This window comes from Apteryx rowi, unplaced genomic scaffold (assembly GCF_003343035.1).
Source record: "Apteryx rowi isolate R43461 unplaced genomic scaffold, aptRow1 scaffold_398, whole genome shotgun sequence".
NCBI lineage: Eukaryota > Metazoa > Chordata > Aves > Apterygiformes > Apterygidae > Apteryx > Apteryx rowi.
This window is the reverse complement of record NW_020450507.1, coordinates 765,385-777,778: the sequence shown is the minus strand read 5'-3', so window position 1 is coordinate 777,778 and position 12,394 is coordinate 765,385. Positions and strand designations below refer to the sequence as shown.

At 39.4% G+C, this 12,394-nt stretch overlaps 1 protein-coding gene across 1 annotated transcript in view; it reads left to right on the top strand.

Moving 5' to 3' along the window:
- Positions 1-10,120, top strand: part of GRXCR1 (glutaredoxin and cysteine rich domain containing 1) — a 41,684-nt gene extending 31,564 nt beyond the window's left edge. The window contains exons 5-6 of the mRNA XM_026074728.1: positions 5,927-5,992; positions 9,941-10,120. Of these exons, the coding sequence (XP_025930513.1) occupies positions 5,927-5,992; positions 9,941-10,120 (246 nt within the window). The remainder of the gene's footprint in view (positions 1-5,926; positions 5,993-9,940) is intronic.
- The last annotated feature ends 2,274 nt before the right edge of the window (positions 10,121-12,394 follow it).

The following is a 12,394-nucleotide window of genomic DNA, read 5'->3' as shown; positions in this document are numbered from 1 at the left end:
GGAATATTCTGGTTTACAGACATTTATTACAGCATGGCAACTCTATTCACATTATTTAACACAAGAAAAAACTTTTTGTCTGGTAAAAAGCAGGACAATATCAGACTTGGGGGTGGAGGTGGGGAGGTAAAAGATATTTGTTTTGATTAAATTGATGAAGCACAACGTGGTTAAATGGGGGAAACTTTGGCCCCAGGGTGGGATTAAAATTATTCCACATACCAGCAGTATTATTTGTTGAGAAACTGCTTTGTGGGCAGGGAGCATTTCAGGAGAGGCCTGCTCTGCTCACGGCGGCCATCATGGACAGCGAGGACAGTGGCACCCCTTTGCTCTGCGGCTGTGGGTGCCCCTTACCTGTGCTCACAGCAGGGTCTCTGCTCTGTGTTGCTTTCTGCTAATTATCGCCCTACTGGGGGTCACTGCTGCTTTGCATCTGTTGCTATGGCTACTCGTAGGATCCCTCGGTAATGTGCTTTAGTTGGCATGGACCAGGATGGGAAAGCTGAGTTTTATGTGAGCAGAGGTAAGCCAAGGGGGCCCACCGGGGCCAAACACAGGGAGCCCCGCGGCGGCTCTCGAGAGGGATGGGGAAGGGAGAGGCCAATGATGAACTCTGCATTGCACTGGCAAGGGGCACGTGTCCACAGACTCCATTTGGTAAATGAGGCAAAAAGCGGTATTTTACTGCAGTTTTTATTTTATTGCTTTAATATGACTTCATAAGAGAGACTAGTGTTGGATGGAAGTGCAACAAATTGGGGAGGGGGGGCACTTTGCATGTCAAGAAGGTTACAAATGTCTAACTAACCTTCCAGGATGTGGCAATGAACTAATCCCTCTCCAGATATTTCAATGCCTCATGGATGTGGCACCTTAAAAAGACAGTGCATCAGTGACCCAACATGTATTAAGTTGTCTGTGTCCCATGTGGGGTTGTGTTTCATTAGGGTGTGTTTCCTTGGGTACTAATTACAGAATTCTATCTCCGTAGCAGTGGATATTTCTATAAAGCCTTTAAGAGGACTGTCTTCTGATATGCAAATGCAACACAGAAATCCAGAAGCCTGGCGTGTCAGTAAATTAACCACACAATGTTCTTTCTCTTTTTCTTTTTGTTTCAAATATTTATTTCCCAGCAAATCCCTCCCTTATGGAGGTTGCATGTAGCAATACAAAGAAGAATCTATATCGAGCCAGGCACCTTTCAATGAGTCTTAGGGAGGAGAAAAAAAGCAATTAAAATATGAACAGTTTTGAAGGGGGACAAGATTATTTTTAATGAGATAAATGTAGCAATAAAGCACCAGAACACAGTGTATGTGCATCTGATAGAGTACATGTTATCTGAGCCATTCAGAAGCACTGGCAAGGTTGTTAGAATACTGTAAGTTGTGTGGATAAATCTTCACAATGCTATGGAATTTATCATTGCCTACATAGGGGAAATGAAGCAAACTGGCTACTTGAGCAGAAGCAACAGAAAAATCGTAGTTACTCCCTGTCAAATGCTGCATACTGCAGTATAGCAGGTATTTTAATCTATTTTTTTCAGGATTGAATCATTGTATTTCTTGACATACACTGTCTAGAAAAGTCTGCTAGGAAATTCCAGGTTCTTTCTGCTGCATGCTCTTTACCAGCTGATCTAATCCCCCCTTTTCACCTGAGGCTGTCTCATTTGAAATGGAATTATGCCATCTGCTGGGACACTGAAGCAGAATAAAAAATGATTTCCAGAGAAAGCAATACAGAAAAGAACTGAAGCATTCATTTACTCTTTTACAAAGGTACTCATGTTCATTAGAGACTTATGTTATGCAAAGTCCCAGTCTGCTGGGAGATGGCGAAAGTGATGCACATAAAAATGCAAAATAGAGTCATCCTTAGTATTCATGATAGCTCACTGAATAATAATTTAAAAATAATTTAATTTGCTCTATTTTTTCACATTAAATATGTGATTAAATTCCAGTATTCATCTGATGTACAAAACTAATTGAATCATATTCAAATACATAGATTTAATAATTTTTATTTCTTTTTCCCAAAGAAACAATTTCCTACTTAATTTTCCCAGCTCTAATGAATCTACAGTGGCATGAGATTTGCAGTAAAATATTTTGACTCATTTGTTATGATTACTTCCTGAGAATGATGAGGCTATTTTTGTAATTGATTTTTAGAAAATACCCTTGTAACATATTGTTCTGTTATAGAAATAGTAAAAGTTTCTTCTGTTGCTTCTTTCCAGTGGCCATACAAGATTAGTTGCCCTCAAATGCCTCCATATTTTGTCAGAGTGAGCATGTTCTCCTGGCTTTCATTTAATGGGGTGGATATGAATGGCTCTATGGACAGTAAGATTGTGTAATTATTGCATGCAAGTCACTTTCTGTTTTTCCACTTGTTTTCTCCATTTTACATTTTAGCATCTCTGGGAGAGCAAGGTTTAATGGTATGTTCTCTTATAAAGAAATCTGGTGTTTTAGGTCTTTGCATATCAAATCTAACATTTCTGGCCCTTGTACTGTAATGCATTCACAGCTTTCTCAGTTTATGGGAAGATTTCCGTCATTTAATCAAATTCTATGCCTGTCTGCTGCCAGGGGTCACATCATTGTGAGAGGTGTAATGTTGCAGGCTGAGGAGTATATGAGCTCTGGGCAAGGACAGAACCTATATGCTGTCTGTTTCCTTGGTAAACCACAGTGAAAAAAATGGCACGTATAGTAACAGTAAGGCATGCGGTTGCATGCTTTTGCTTTAGAAAGAGGCTGGAGCCTCTCCCATTAATTTAGCAAAAGTTTGTTTTTAATGAGATAAGGGAAGTCATCTGCACAGCAAATGTGTCCACTTGAGTTCATGTGTTCCTTACTTTCATAAACCCACTTCTCTCGCACAGTGGTCACAGTTGCTTCACTGCCCATCCTCACTCAAGGTTGCAGTCTTGTACTCATTTTTGTCTGTGTATAAGGAAGGATGTGGAAGAGGGACAGTCTCCTGAAATCAACAGGCTTTCTAATACAGCCAAGCACAAGGGCATATATCTAGGCATATTCCTTGATGAAGAATTATATCAAGAAAATGGTAACTGGTGACATACACGATGGGTGATCAACAAACTGGTTTAATGCTGTGACAGAGGCAGTAGGGAACTTAGTGGACCTCGGATTTTGTTTGTCAAAAAGAAGGTCAAAGACCTGATTACAGCCCCTGGGTTCCTCCACAACAGTAGAGAACTATTTAAGTTAAAAGATAAGTGCTTAAAAGTTGGGGTCTGGAAGCTTTGCCTGGTTAATAGAAAGCTGAAAGCTCACTCCACTGAAAGCTCACTCCACTTACTGCTGGACCTATGCATCTGGGGCACTATCTCTGTTGCTTCTCCAAACATTATGGCAGTACTACTGCCAGTAGTGCTCCTTATATTAGTCTTAGGAGGGATGGACTCTTTAAGTGTTTTTCATCCCATTCGACTGAACACAATAAGAATAAAAAGAAAGGCGTCACTTTCTGGTCAGAAAGCAGCTATCAGAGTTAAGTAACAGCTGCTTTCTGTAATAGCACTATGAATTACACCCACTGTGTATTAAGACTCACAGATCCAAAGGGTAGGTTAAACTCTGTAAAATACTTTTCATTAAAATTTCACTTGAGGCAGACACTGATTGTAAAAGACATATCGAAACACTTAAAAATGTTGCTAGCCATTTGGAAGTTTGTTTTTTATTTTAAAGCTGTAGTAACGAGACTTTCCATTTTGGAAATAACACAGCTATGTCATAATGCTAACTGAATGCCATTTGAAATATAAATCCCTCAAAATCTGAATCTATAATGGAAAACCTGTCAAACTTTTAATTATACTGCTGTAAAAGCCATTCAGCTTTATAATACAGTATCATTGTAACATGGAGCAGAAGTCACAGGAATGTTTTGGTTTTTTTTGCCAACTGTTGCCAACTGTTACCTTTCCTAAATGAGGGCAAATCAGGGCTTGTCTAGATTAGGGAATTTGCAGTGCTGTAATTACATCAATGAAGCTGCAAATCCTTAACGTCTCTGCATGGCACGGCCAGTGCAAGCTTTGTCTTCCGCCACCGTAGTGCGTAGGAGCCCTGAGCTAATACTCTGTGGGCCTTCTTAGCCAACCCTTGCTTTGTTGTGCCAATCACTCCTATCGCCCATTCTGTGTGGAAACAAAGAGGGATTAGAGGGCAAGTGTGAAGAGGCTGCTAGACTGCTAAACGCTGCTCTGCTGGGGGCACAGAGGGCTGTAATGCATATGTAGAAGCTGGTATGTTCTGCGTCTGCCGTTTATAATAGCTTTCAATGGAGGAAGACTCAGCACAAGTAAGGCTAGCAGATCCGAGTCTCCCATCTTCTTCTGCGACTAATTAGCCACTAATTAACCACTACTAATTATTTTGTAGATACTTCTCTTTTTAAATCTTTTGAATGTAGCATAATAGAGTAGCAGTCACTGCAAAAGTGCCACTCACATCCACTAAAATATTAATATTTTGCTTTTTAAATGACATGCAATACTGTAAGTATAAACTGCCTCTGAATAAGAGACAATGAACATGGTAAAGAAGTCAGCAAAGGAGCCGTTTAGTGTATCATTGAACACTGAGTCAAAGTGCTTTTCTTTGTACAAAGCCAGAGTAAAAAGACTTTGTGCAGGGAAAGTAACCTTGCTAGGGTGTCACATGAAATCCTTTGCAATGCTTCTGCTGCCCTTTGTCAGCTTTCAGGCTAGACACAGGAGTGGTTCTTGGGTGCACCGTGCTCATGTATTGGTATGGCCACTGGCCTCTCACCTGCTCCTGCTTTGCACCTCACTCAGCAGCCTCCTGATAACTAGTCAGTGGTGCATGCAGTGAATCTCTGCCTGCTTATGGCCTGACTTCCTTCTCAGCAAAGCAGTGGGACTGTGGCTGTGGCTTTCCAAGCTTAAAAAGGAAGATTGGAAGGATAATGGTGCAGGCTGGGAAGGACCCTGCAGCCAGCAAGGCACCATGAATAGTCCAACACTAGCTGAAGTGTTGCTGAGCTGTATGTGATCCACATGCTCCTCAGCAGCCTGCACCTCACATTAATGGAGAGAGCAGTGCTCTCACCCTGAGTGCACCTCAGTCTCCTTGCCTGCTGTAGCTTTCCTGTGATCCACTGATCAGAAGTGCTTGTAATATTTTGTATTCAGTACATACAGTTATGTAACTGAAGCATAAGATTGGCCCTCAATAATTACAAGAAAAAAGTTTTATATCATGTTTGACACTTTCATTTTGTCTGCAATAATCTCTGAACATTTACTTTCAGAAGGAAAAAAGAAAAACTACTTCATTACTGCCTTGGTTCAGATCACAGAACCCCTCAGAGGCCTAATGTACTCAGACTAAATTATTATTATTCACTGTTGTGTCTGACTTTAATGTTGTTACAGTATTTTCATTACCCTTATTCTCTTTCTGTTATACATTAAGCATATTATGTCTTAATTCAATGCTGAATTGCCAGAATATTTGAAATACAATTTCCTCCTCTCATTTTGCTGCATTCTCTGATGTGTTGCATATTTGTATAATAATAATTTTTGACATGGTAACTAGATATATTTTTTATTCTGTCAGAAAACATACCCTGTAAAATAAAGTGAATGCAATCACAATTTCTAAGCTGTGTGACCTGTTACAAAAAGGAAATGCAATATGACTATTGATAACTAACCTTGGACAGTTCTGTCAGAACTAGGTTTAGATTCTTCTTCCCTTCTAGCTTTTCTAAGGTTGACCTAATTATAAAATACTTAATTTGAATCAAATTTGTCCTCAGACTGCTTAGATTTTCAAGACCAGATCTTCTAATCATCTCTGTTTTTTCATGCTAAGCTGGCTGACCTTTTTCTTCTTCTTACTAATAGGGTGCTGAGAAAATTTTGCTAATGAATGAATCTGGGGAACTGCAGGATCTCTTAACCAAAATTGAGGTAACTGTATTTCTGCAAACATAAGGAACATATATTGAATATTTGCAATTGAGAACTTTATTTTAACCAGTTCCTTTCCCTCTGTTATAAACTGATGATCTGAAATGCCTTTTTGCTTTTGCTCTTTGAATGATTGATAACGTAGTATCACAGCCCATTAAATTTTAGAAGATGTGGGTGGCCATAACATCAAAACCAAATGTGCATCTCTATTTTCTCTTGATTTTGCCACAGCAGGAGAGGCAAGTAGTTTTCTCTTTCCCATAACTTTTGACTTCATCTTTAGGATTTATTCTTCACCATGCCCTGGAAAAGTCAGGCCTGCTGTGTGGATGCTCCACCACTTCTCTGTGTACTGCAGTGAATGTGCCTGGAATTTGCTAATCTCCTGCATTCTGGTTTGACCTAAAGCTGGACATCTAGAAAATATGGGCAAATGCTACAAGTGTCAAATTACACAAATTTCAAATTACAGGTTGCAAATTATGCCTTTCTCTGGCTCATAGTTCATCTTGTCATTTCAAATTTTCTGAGGCAGGTTTGTCTTTTGTTATGAACAGTTGACGCACTCTCCCTGGGGACACCTGAAGTGCAGGCCTGCTACCCTTTACTTTGCTATAAGCTAGGATCTTTACTGGTCATCGCTTTTCCACTGATCTTGTGATACTGGCTGCCCAAGGCATTTTGTGTTTTCCTTTGGATACCCTGCAACAAAGAACATTTTGGGAGGATGTTTGTCATAATGTCTGTGTTATATGGATAACTGTGTCCTTAGAAAAGGAGTGTTGTGCTATTATCTGTCTATCTTGAAATCACCCCTAACCAAATTAAGATAGCATACAAACTTAAGAAGCATGTAACTTCAACATTAAAAGTAGATAACACGGAGATGATATTTGTGAAAGACACTGAAGAAGGAATAAAAGAAAGCTACATCTAGTTGATTTAGCCCTAAGATTAAATCTAAAAGGTTTCTCTTTCCCTGCACTTAGCCAGCCTGCAGCAGATGCTTTCCTTATATGCTTTCAGTAACTCTTTGTATACCATGCATTTTACGTCACATTCATCAGAGAACACCTCTTTCTGTGAAGCATGCTGGTTTTTTATAGCCATTCTCTTTCCTGGAGTGCTCCTAAAGTTCCAGTCAGACTGAGCCCAAGGGTTATGCACCTCTGTCTTATTCAGGAGGTAGGTTTGACACCACCCAGTAAACTGTGGACTGTATCATCTTTTTGGAGATATGTCCCTTTGCAGAGCAGGTTCTACCTTCTGCATTTGTCTGGCCTGTTCCTTAACTCATCAAAGCCTCCCTTGCCTCATAACTCAGTGTATATATTTCTGTATAAATTATAGAAGAACATGCTGGGTCTTATATTTAATGCATAACCAGAAACAGTTAAACAAATTTATAAATATGACTAATGCATGCAGCATTATTGTTGCCTGACTGAGACCAGACTGGATGGGTAATAAACCTCCTTAACATTTTTCATTGGTTTGGAATGAATTATCCCCAAAGTCTACCTTTGAGGAGTCCTGTAATATCAGTACCTAGCCCAATGTCTGTCCTAATCTTGGGACAGAAAGTACTTCTAAAAGACAAACAAGGCCAGGTTACAGCAGACTGTAATAACTGCTAACTGAATACCACCACTGCTTCAAACACATGCCATGGTTTGTTGTTTTTTATTAAAAAATGGCTTTGCTACGGCTACGAGGGGCAGTCATGTTTCTTCGTTACTGAAGATACAGAGCATGCTTACACAAACTGTCATTTGTTCAAGAAGGAAATGGTCATTTTTCAAGGAACTAAGTTAAAATAACTTGGTATTTGTTTTTTGTTAGCTCTCTTAACTGCATGTAAAGGTAGTTATTTACAAACCTAACAAACAATAATGAATTTAATGATTAAAAATATTATTCTCTTAAAATTTTGAGATTAATTACTACAGTATCCAATGAAGTAAACTACCACAGTAAATTGTGACAGATGTGGGCACTCCTGAGATTAAAAAAATAATAATTTTCATTAAATTCTTGTAAACACCTTCCCTGGAAAAGTTAATAATAGGAGTTGTTTGCCAGGTGAAGAGGAATGGTTTATGAGCTACAGGGCGAAAAAAAAATGGGGGAGGAGAAAAAGGATTTTCTGATACTAACATACTACTGCATTTCTAGCTTTCTTGTCCCACATAAAAAATTCCCACGACTTTGATTTTGTTTGACAGATGTATATATTGAATAGTCTATTAGTCATGCTATCTCTTCTGCTCAAGCATAAGGATAAACTAATGGACCCATCAAACATATTGCAGATCCTTTAGGCAGAAAAGCTTGTGCAAGGGTTTTGCAGAGTTATTAAGACTAAAATTTTCCATCTTAGAGAAATTTGCACTACTGCTGCTGTGCACCGGCCCAAACAATGTTGTATGAGTAGTATAGACAAGTGAAACAGTAGGAAGATACTTCTACGTGACAGAAAAGATTCAGAGCAGAAGGATTCTCCAGCATGGCAGCAGCAACAAGACTCGTGTATCGCCCAACACAAAGAGTGCTTCAGCCTTCCTCTTCCCCTTCATCAGCACTCATAAACAATGCCCTGGATTGTCCCCACTGGACACTGCAACAACTCACTAGCCCTGCTGGGGCACACTGTATATTTTGGAGAAATCTGCATTGCACTGTATGTCACACCCATTTTGAAAATAAATGCATTATTTGCAGATTAAGGCTCCATGAGACAGATTTTCTACTATATCAAACTGATATGGACCTCAAGGAAGCCAAAATGACTTACTTCAGCTAAGAATCTTCTCCTCCTCATATTCTGCCATGTATTTTTTTAGTAGTCTTGCATGTTGATCTGAGTTGTTAATAGTTTAACAGTTTTTAACAGTTTTGCTGCACTCTCTTCAGTTTTTTGATGAAGCTACAATAAGGGCTATGTTTTCTGTACATGTTTTAGTATAATCTAGTAGTAATACTTTATAACTAATTTTTTTAATGATGCATAATTCCTCAGAGTAACACTAGCAGAGATTATATGGATTACTTTTCTTCCTTTGTAAATAAATCTATAAAGTCTTTACTCAATAATAAAGCCACATATCTGTGCTGTGGTAAGTACCCAATGTGTTGTACCTTTAATTTCTCTGACACAGAACTTTAAGGCAATCATTAAATAAACTAGCAACATTTTCAGCAAGTGCAACTTAAAATGTCTTTGAAATCTCTTCCTTTATTCTCCATTATCTTTAATCCAATACAAAATAAAGTAAAATTATTGTTTTACTCAGGAATTAGGACAATTAAGGAAGCCCAAACCTTGCTTGCAGCAATTTTCTCCTCCAATAACGGTTGAATATTGATGATCTTTCTCTTTTACAGTTCAGCTTCACTGTTCTATACCCATAAATTTGAATACACCACTCTTTTCCTCAAGCACTCCTTGTCAGAAGCTATGAATCACTCTTTTGATCGGCTCTAATAGGAATAACATGTAATTCAAGTATGAGCATGCAAACTATAAAAGTCATTATATTTCAACATATACCAGAGAAAACATAATGTCAACAGAAACTGCCTGAAGTTTAGAACTGATCAGTTAAAATACCTAGCAGAGCTGATCTAGACCTAAGATGACATTAGAGTATTGTACACAGGATATTACTTAGCTAGTTATTTTGGAAAATATGAACTCAGGCTACTAAGATATATTGTGCTAGATGATTGAACCAGCAGTGAGCTTGTCTGATCACTGCATGTGTGTCTGAAAAGGCAAATTTACTGGTGTTGCATGGTGCTAGACCTTGGGATGGGGTGGTGGATATTTCTCAAAATGGGTACCAGAATGTGTATTCTCAGTTTTTCTGGAGCCCTCATTGTCCYGGAGCTTATGGTGGTTGATGAAGTGACATATTTGTCTTTCTCACTTTCTTCTTTGAGCAGAGAGTCCAGCATCCCCATGAGTGCCTCTCTTGCGGGGGCTTTGGTTTCCTTCCGTGCTCAGTGTGCCATGGGAGCAAGATGTCCGTGTTTCGGAACTGTTTTACAGACTCATTCAAGGCCCTCAAGTGTACCGCTTGCAATGAGAATGGCTTACAGCGCTGCAGGAGCTGTGCAGGCTAAGAATGGCGTCTCCACATGTGCAGCCTCATTTTATGGTACTGCAGCAATTTGTAATATGATTTTTTAAAATTAATCTGTTCATCCAATTCAGTCAATAAAAATCCTTTTATAGTAAACTTCTGCTGGTTTGATCATTGGAGGTTTTGTGGGTTTCCCCAACAAAAGCACAAGAGGATTAGCCAGTGGTTAGTCTGAATGCACTGACTTTGGGCTCTCCACATGGGATACATTCTAGTTTGGAAGCGCATGCACTTCCACAGAGTACTGCTTTAATGGGGTGCTACTTGCCATCTTCTTCTTACATTAGCACTGCATCTCTTCATCTTGTTCCTGCTGTCTGTGTATACTGGCACAATCAATACAGAGGTCTAGCACGGTGTTGTAATTGGTATTGGCTAGAAAAGGCTTCCATGGTAGGCTTTTCATCCAGCTCAAACTAGTTTAGCAAACCTTAAGCCATGTCACTTCTTGTTCTTTGCCTCATCCCCTGTTTAACTAGCTATAAAGCTGTGCTCTTGGGGGTTGGGTTAGGGCAGTCTGCAGTATTAGAGGATATTTACTCTGGTGGGGGACCCCATTTCCCTTCCCTCTTCCTCATACCAGCTTGCCGGATTTGTCTGAAATGGAAAACTCAGCTTTCCTCAGCAGTGTTTTGGGCACAGCGTAGCTGTGGTATAAAGTAGGATATCTACAGACGCACAAAGTGTGACTGGAAAAAAAAGCCCTTTCTAATACCATTTACATCTCTTAATGTCTTATTTCCCTCACTTGAGTCAATACAAAGCAAAATAAAACAGCGTTTTCCCCACATCCACTCCACTTGCTATATCCAGAAGTGCTAGCTGGTGCTGAAGGGTTGGAGAAATTGGGCTAGCTTGTCTTCTTGAACATTTGAATCTAAAGGATTCATGCATATTCTATGAGTTATCTGAGGGGTTTAACAGCCTTGAACGTGCTGTAAGCTCCTACAGCTCCTGCAGCGCTGTGAAGCGCGCAGGGAGTGCCTGGACCTTTTGCATAACAAGAGAGAGTACATTTTCTACAGAGGCTAACCACAATCCTTAGCAGCACCCCAGGTATTATACTGTGAATTACATACGTGCTTAACATTTTACTGAACAGGGAAAAGAAAATACAGTTCCCTTCTTGTATTTAATACCACCATGGAGACGTGGCCTCCATTACTGGCCAGTATTTACATCCAGATTGGTACGACAGGGAATGAAATGTAGCCTAAAGGAAAATACTGAACGTTTAGAAACTAAGTGTCTTTAATGCATGAAAACTTACTTTTTTTGAGTTGTTAACAAGCAAGGGATCCAGGGGTGAGCACATTCACAGTAGTGAATGGTGCATGTAACATTGCATAAACAAACTCACCCTTGAGGGTAATTACTATTGAAGAAAATGCCAATTTATCTGTGGTACTGCAATCCCACAGTCTTCATCCCTGAGAAGACATTTTGCATGATGAGATGGTCATTATCACCATTCTTCCACAGAAGCACCATATGGCCAAATTATTATAACTGCCCAAAATATGTTAAACTTTTTCAGAGAAACTGAAAGTCTTCATAGATTTGGAACAAGTATTTGAAGCTGGTTTTCCCACACCCCAGGCAATCTGCCTAGTTATTCTCTCCTCTCTCATTCCTGCCAAACTGTGCCCATCACGCATCTCACTCTAACATCCTTTTGAAAAACCCTTTCTAAGATCTTGTTTTTCTGTTGTGCATCGGTTGGTTGTTCGCTAAACAATATTCACAGGGGCTAACTTTGAGCAATTAGTTTATAAATCTAAGAAGTTTTACGTTTGCACGGTTGTTATAAGGTCAATGAGGAGAAACAGTCCTCCCCTGAGAGTGATACAGAGACCCTAAGTAAAGTTTCTTCCCTGTATAATCCCTAGTGACCATGCAGAAAACCTAGAGAACGGTCCTAACCTAGGCACTATCCTTATAATGGAGGCACCTGACTCCTACAAGTGGATGAGGCAACAGCTCCCTAGTTTTCTTTTTAGAAGAAGAAATGATAAAACCAGAAGATCAAGTTTGCATAATAACTTTTTTCAGAGGTTATTTTAAGAAGACTAGAGGATAATAGTAAAACATGTAATGCTCACAAAAGGAGCAAGAAACCTACAACAGATTTCCGATACCGGAAAAGTTCTTGTTTTTCTATCAAGTGAATTACCAGCCTTTTCTCTCCACCTATATTCTCCTGGTAGCCTGCATTAAAAATAAAAGGAGATAATAGCTTGTGCAAGACAAGGTT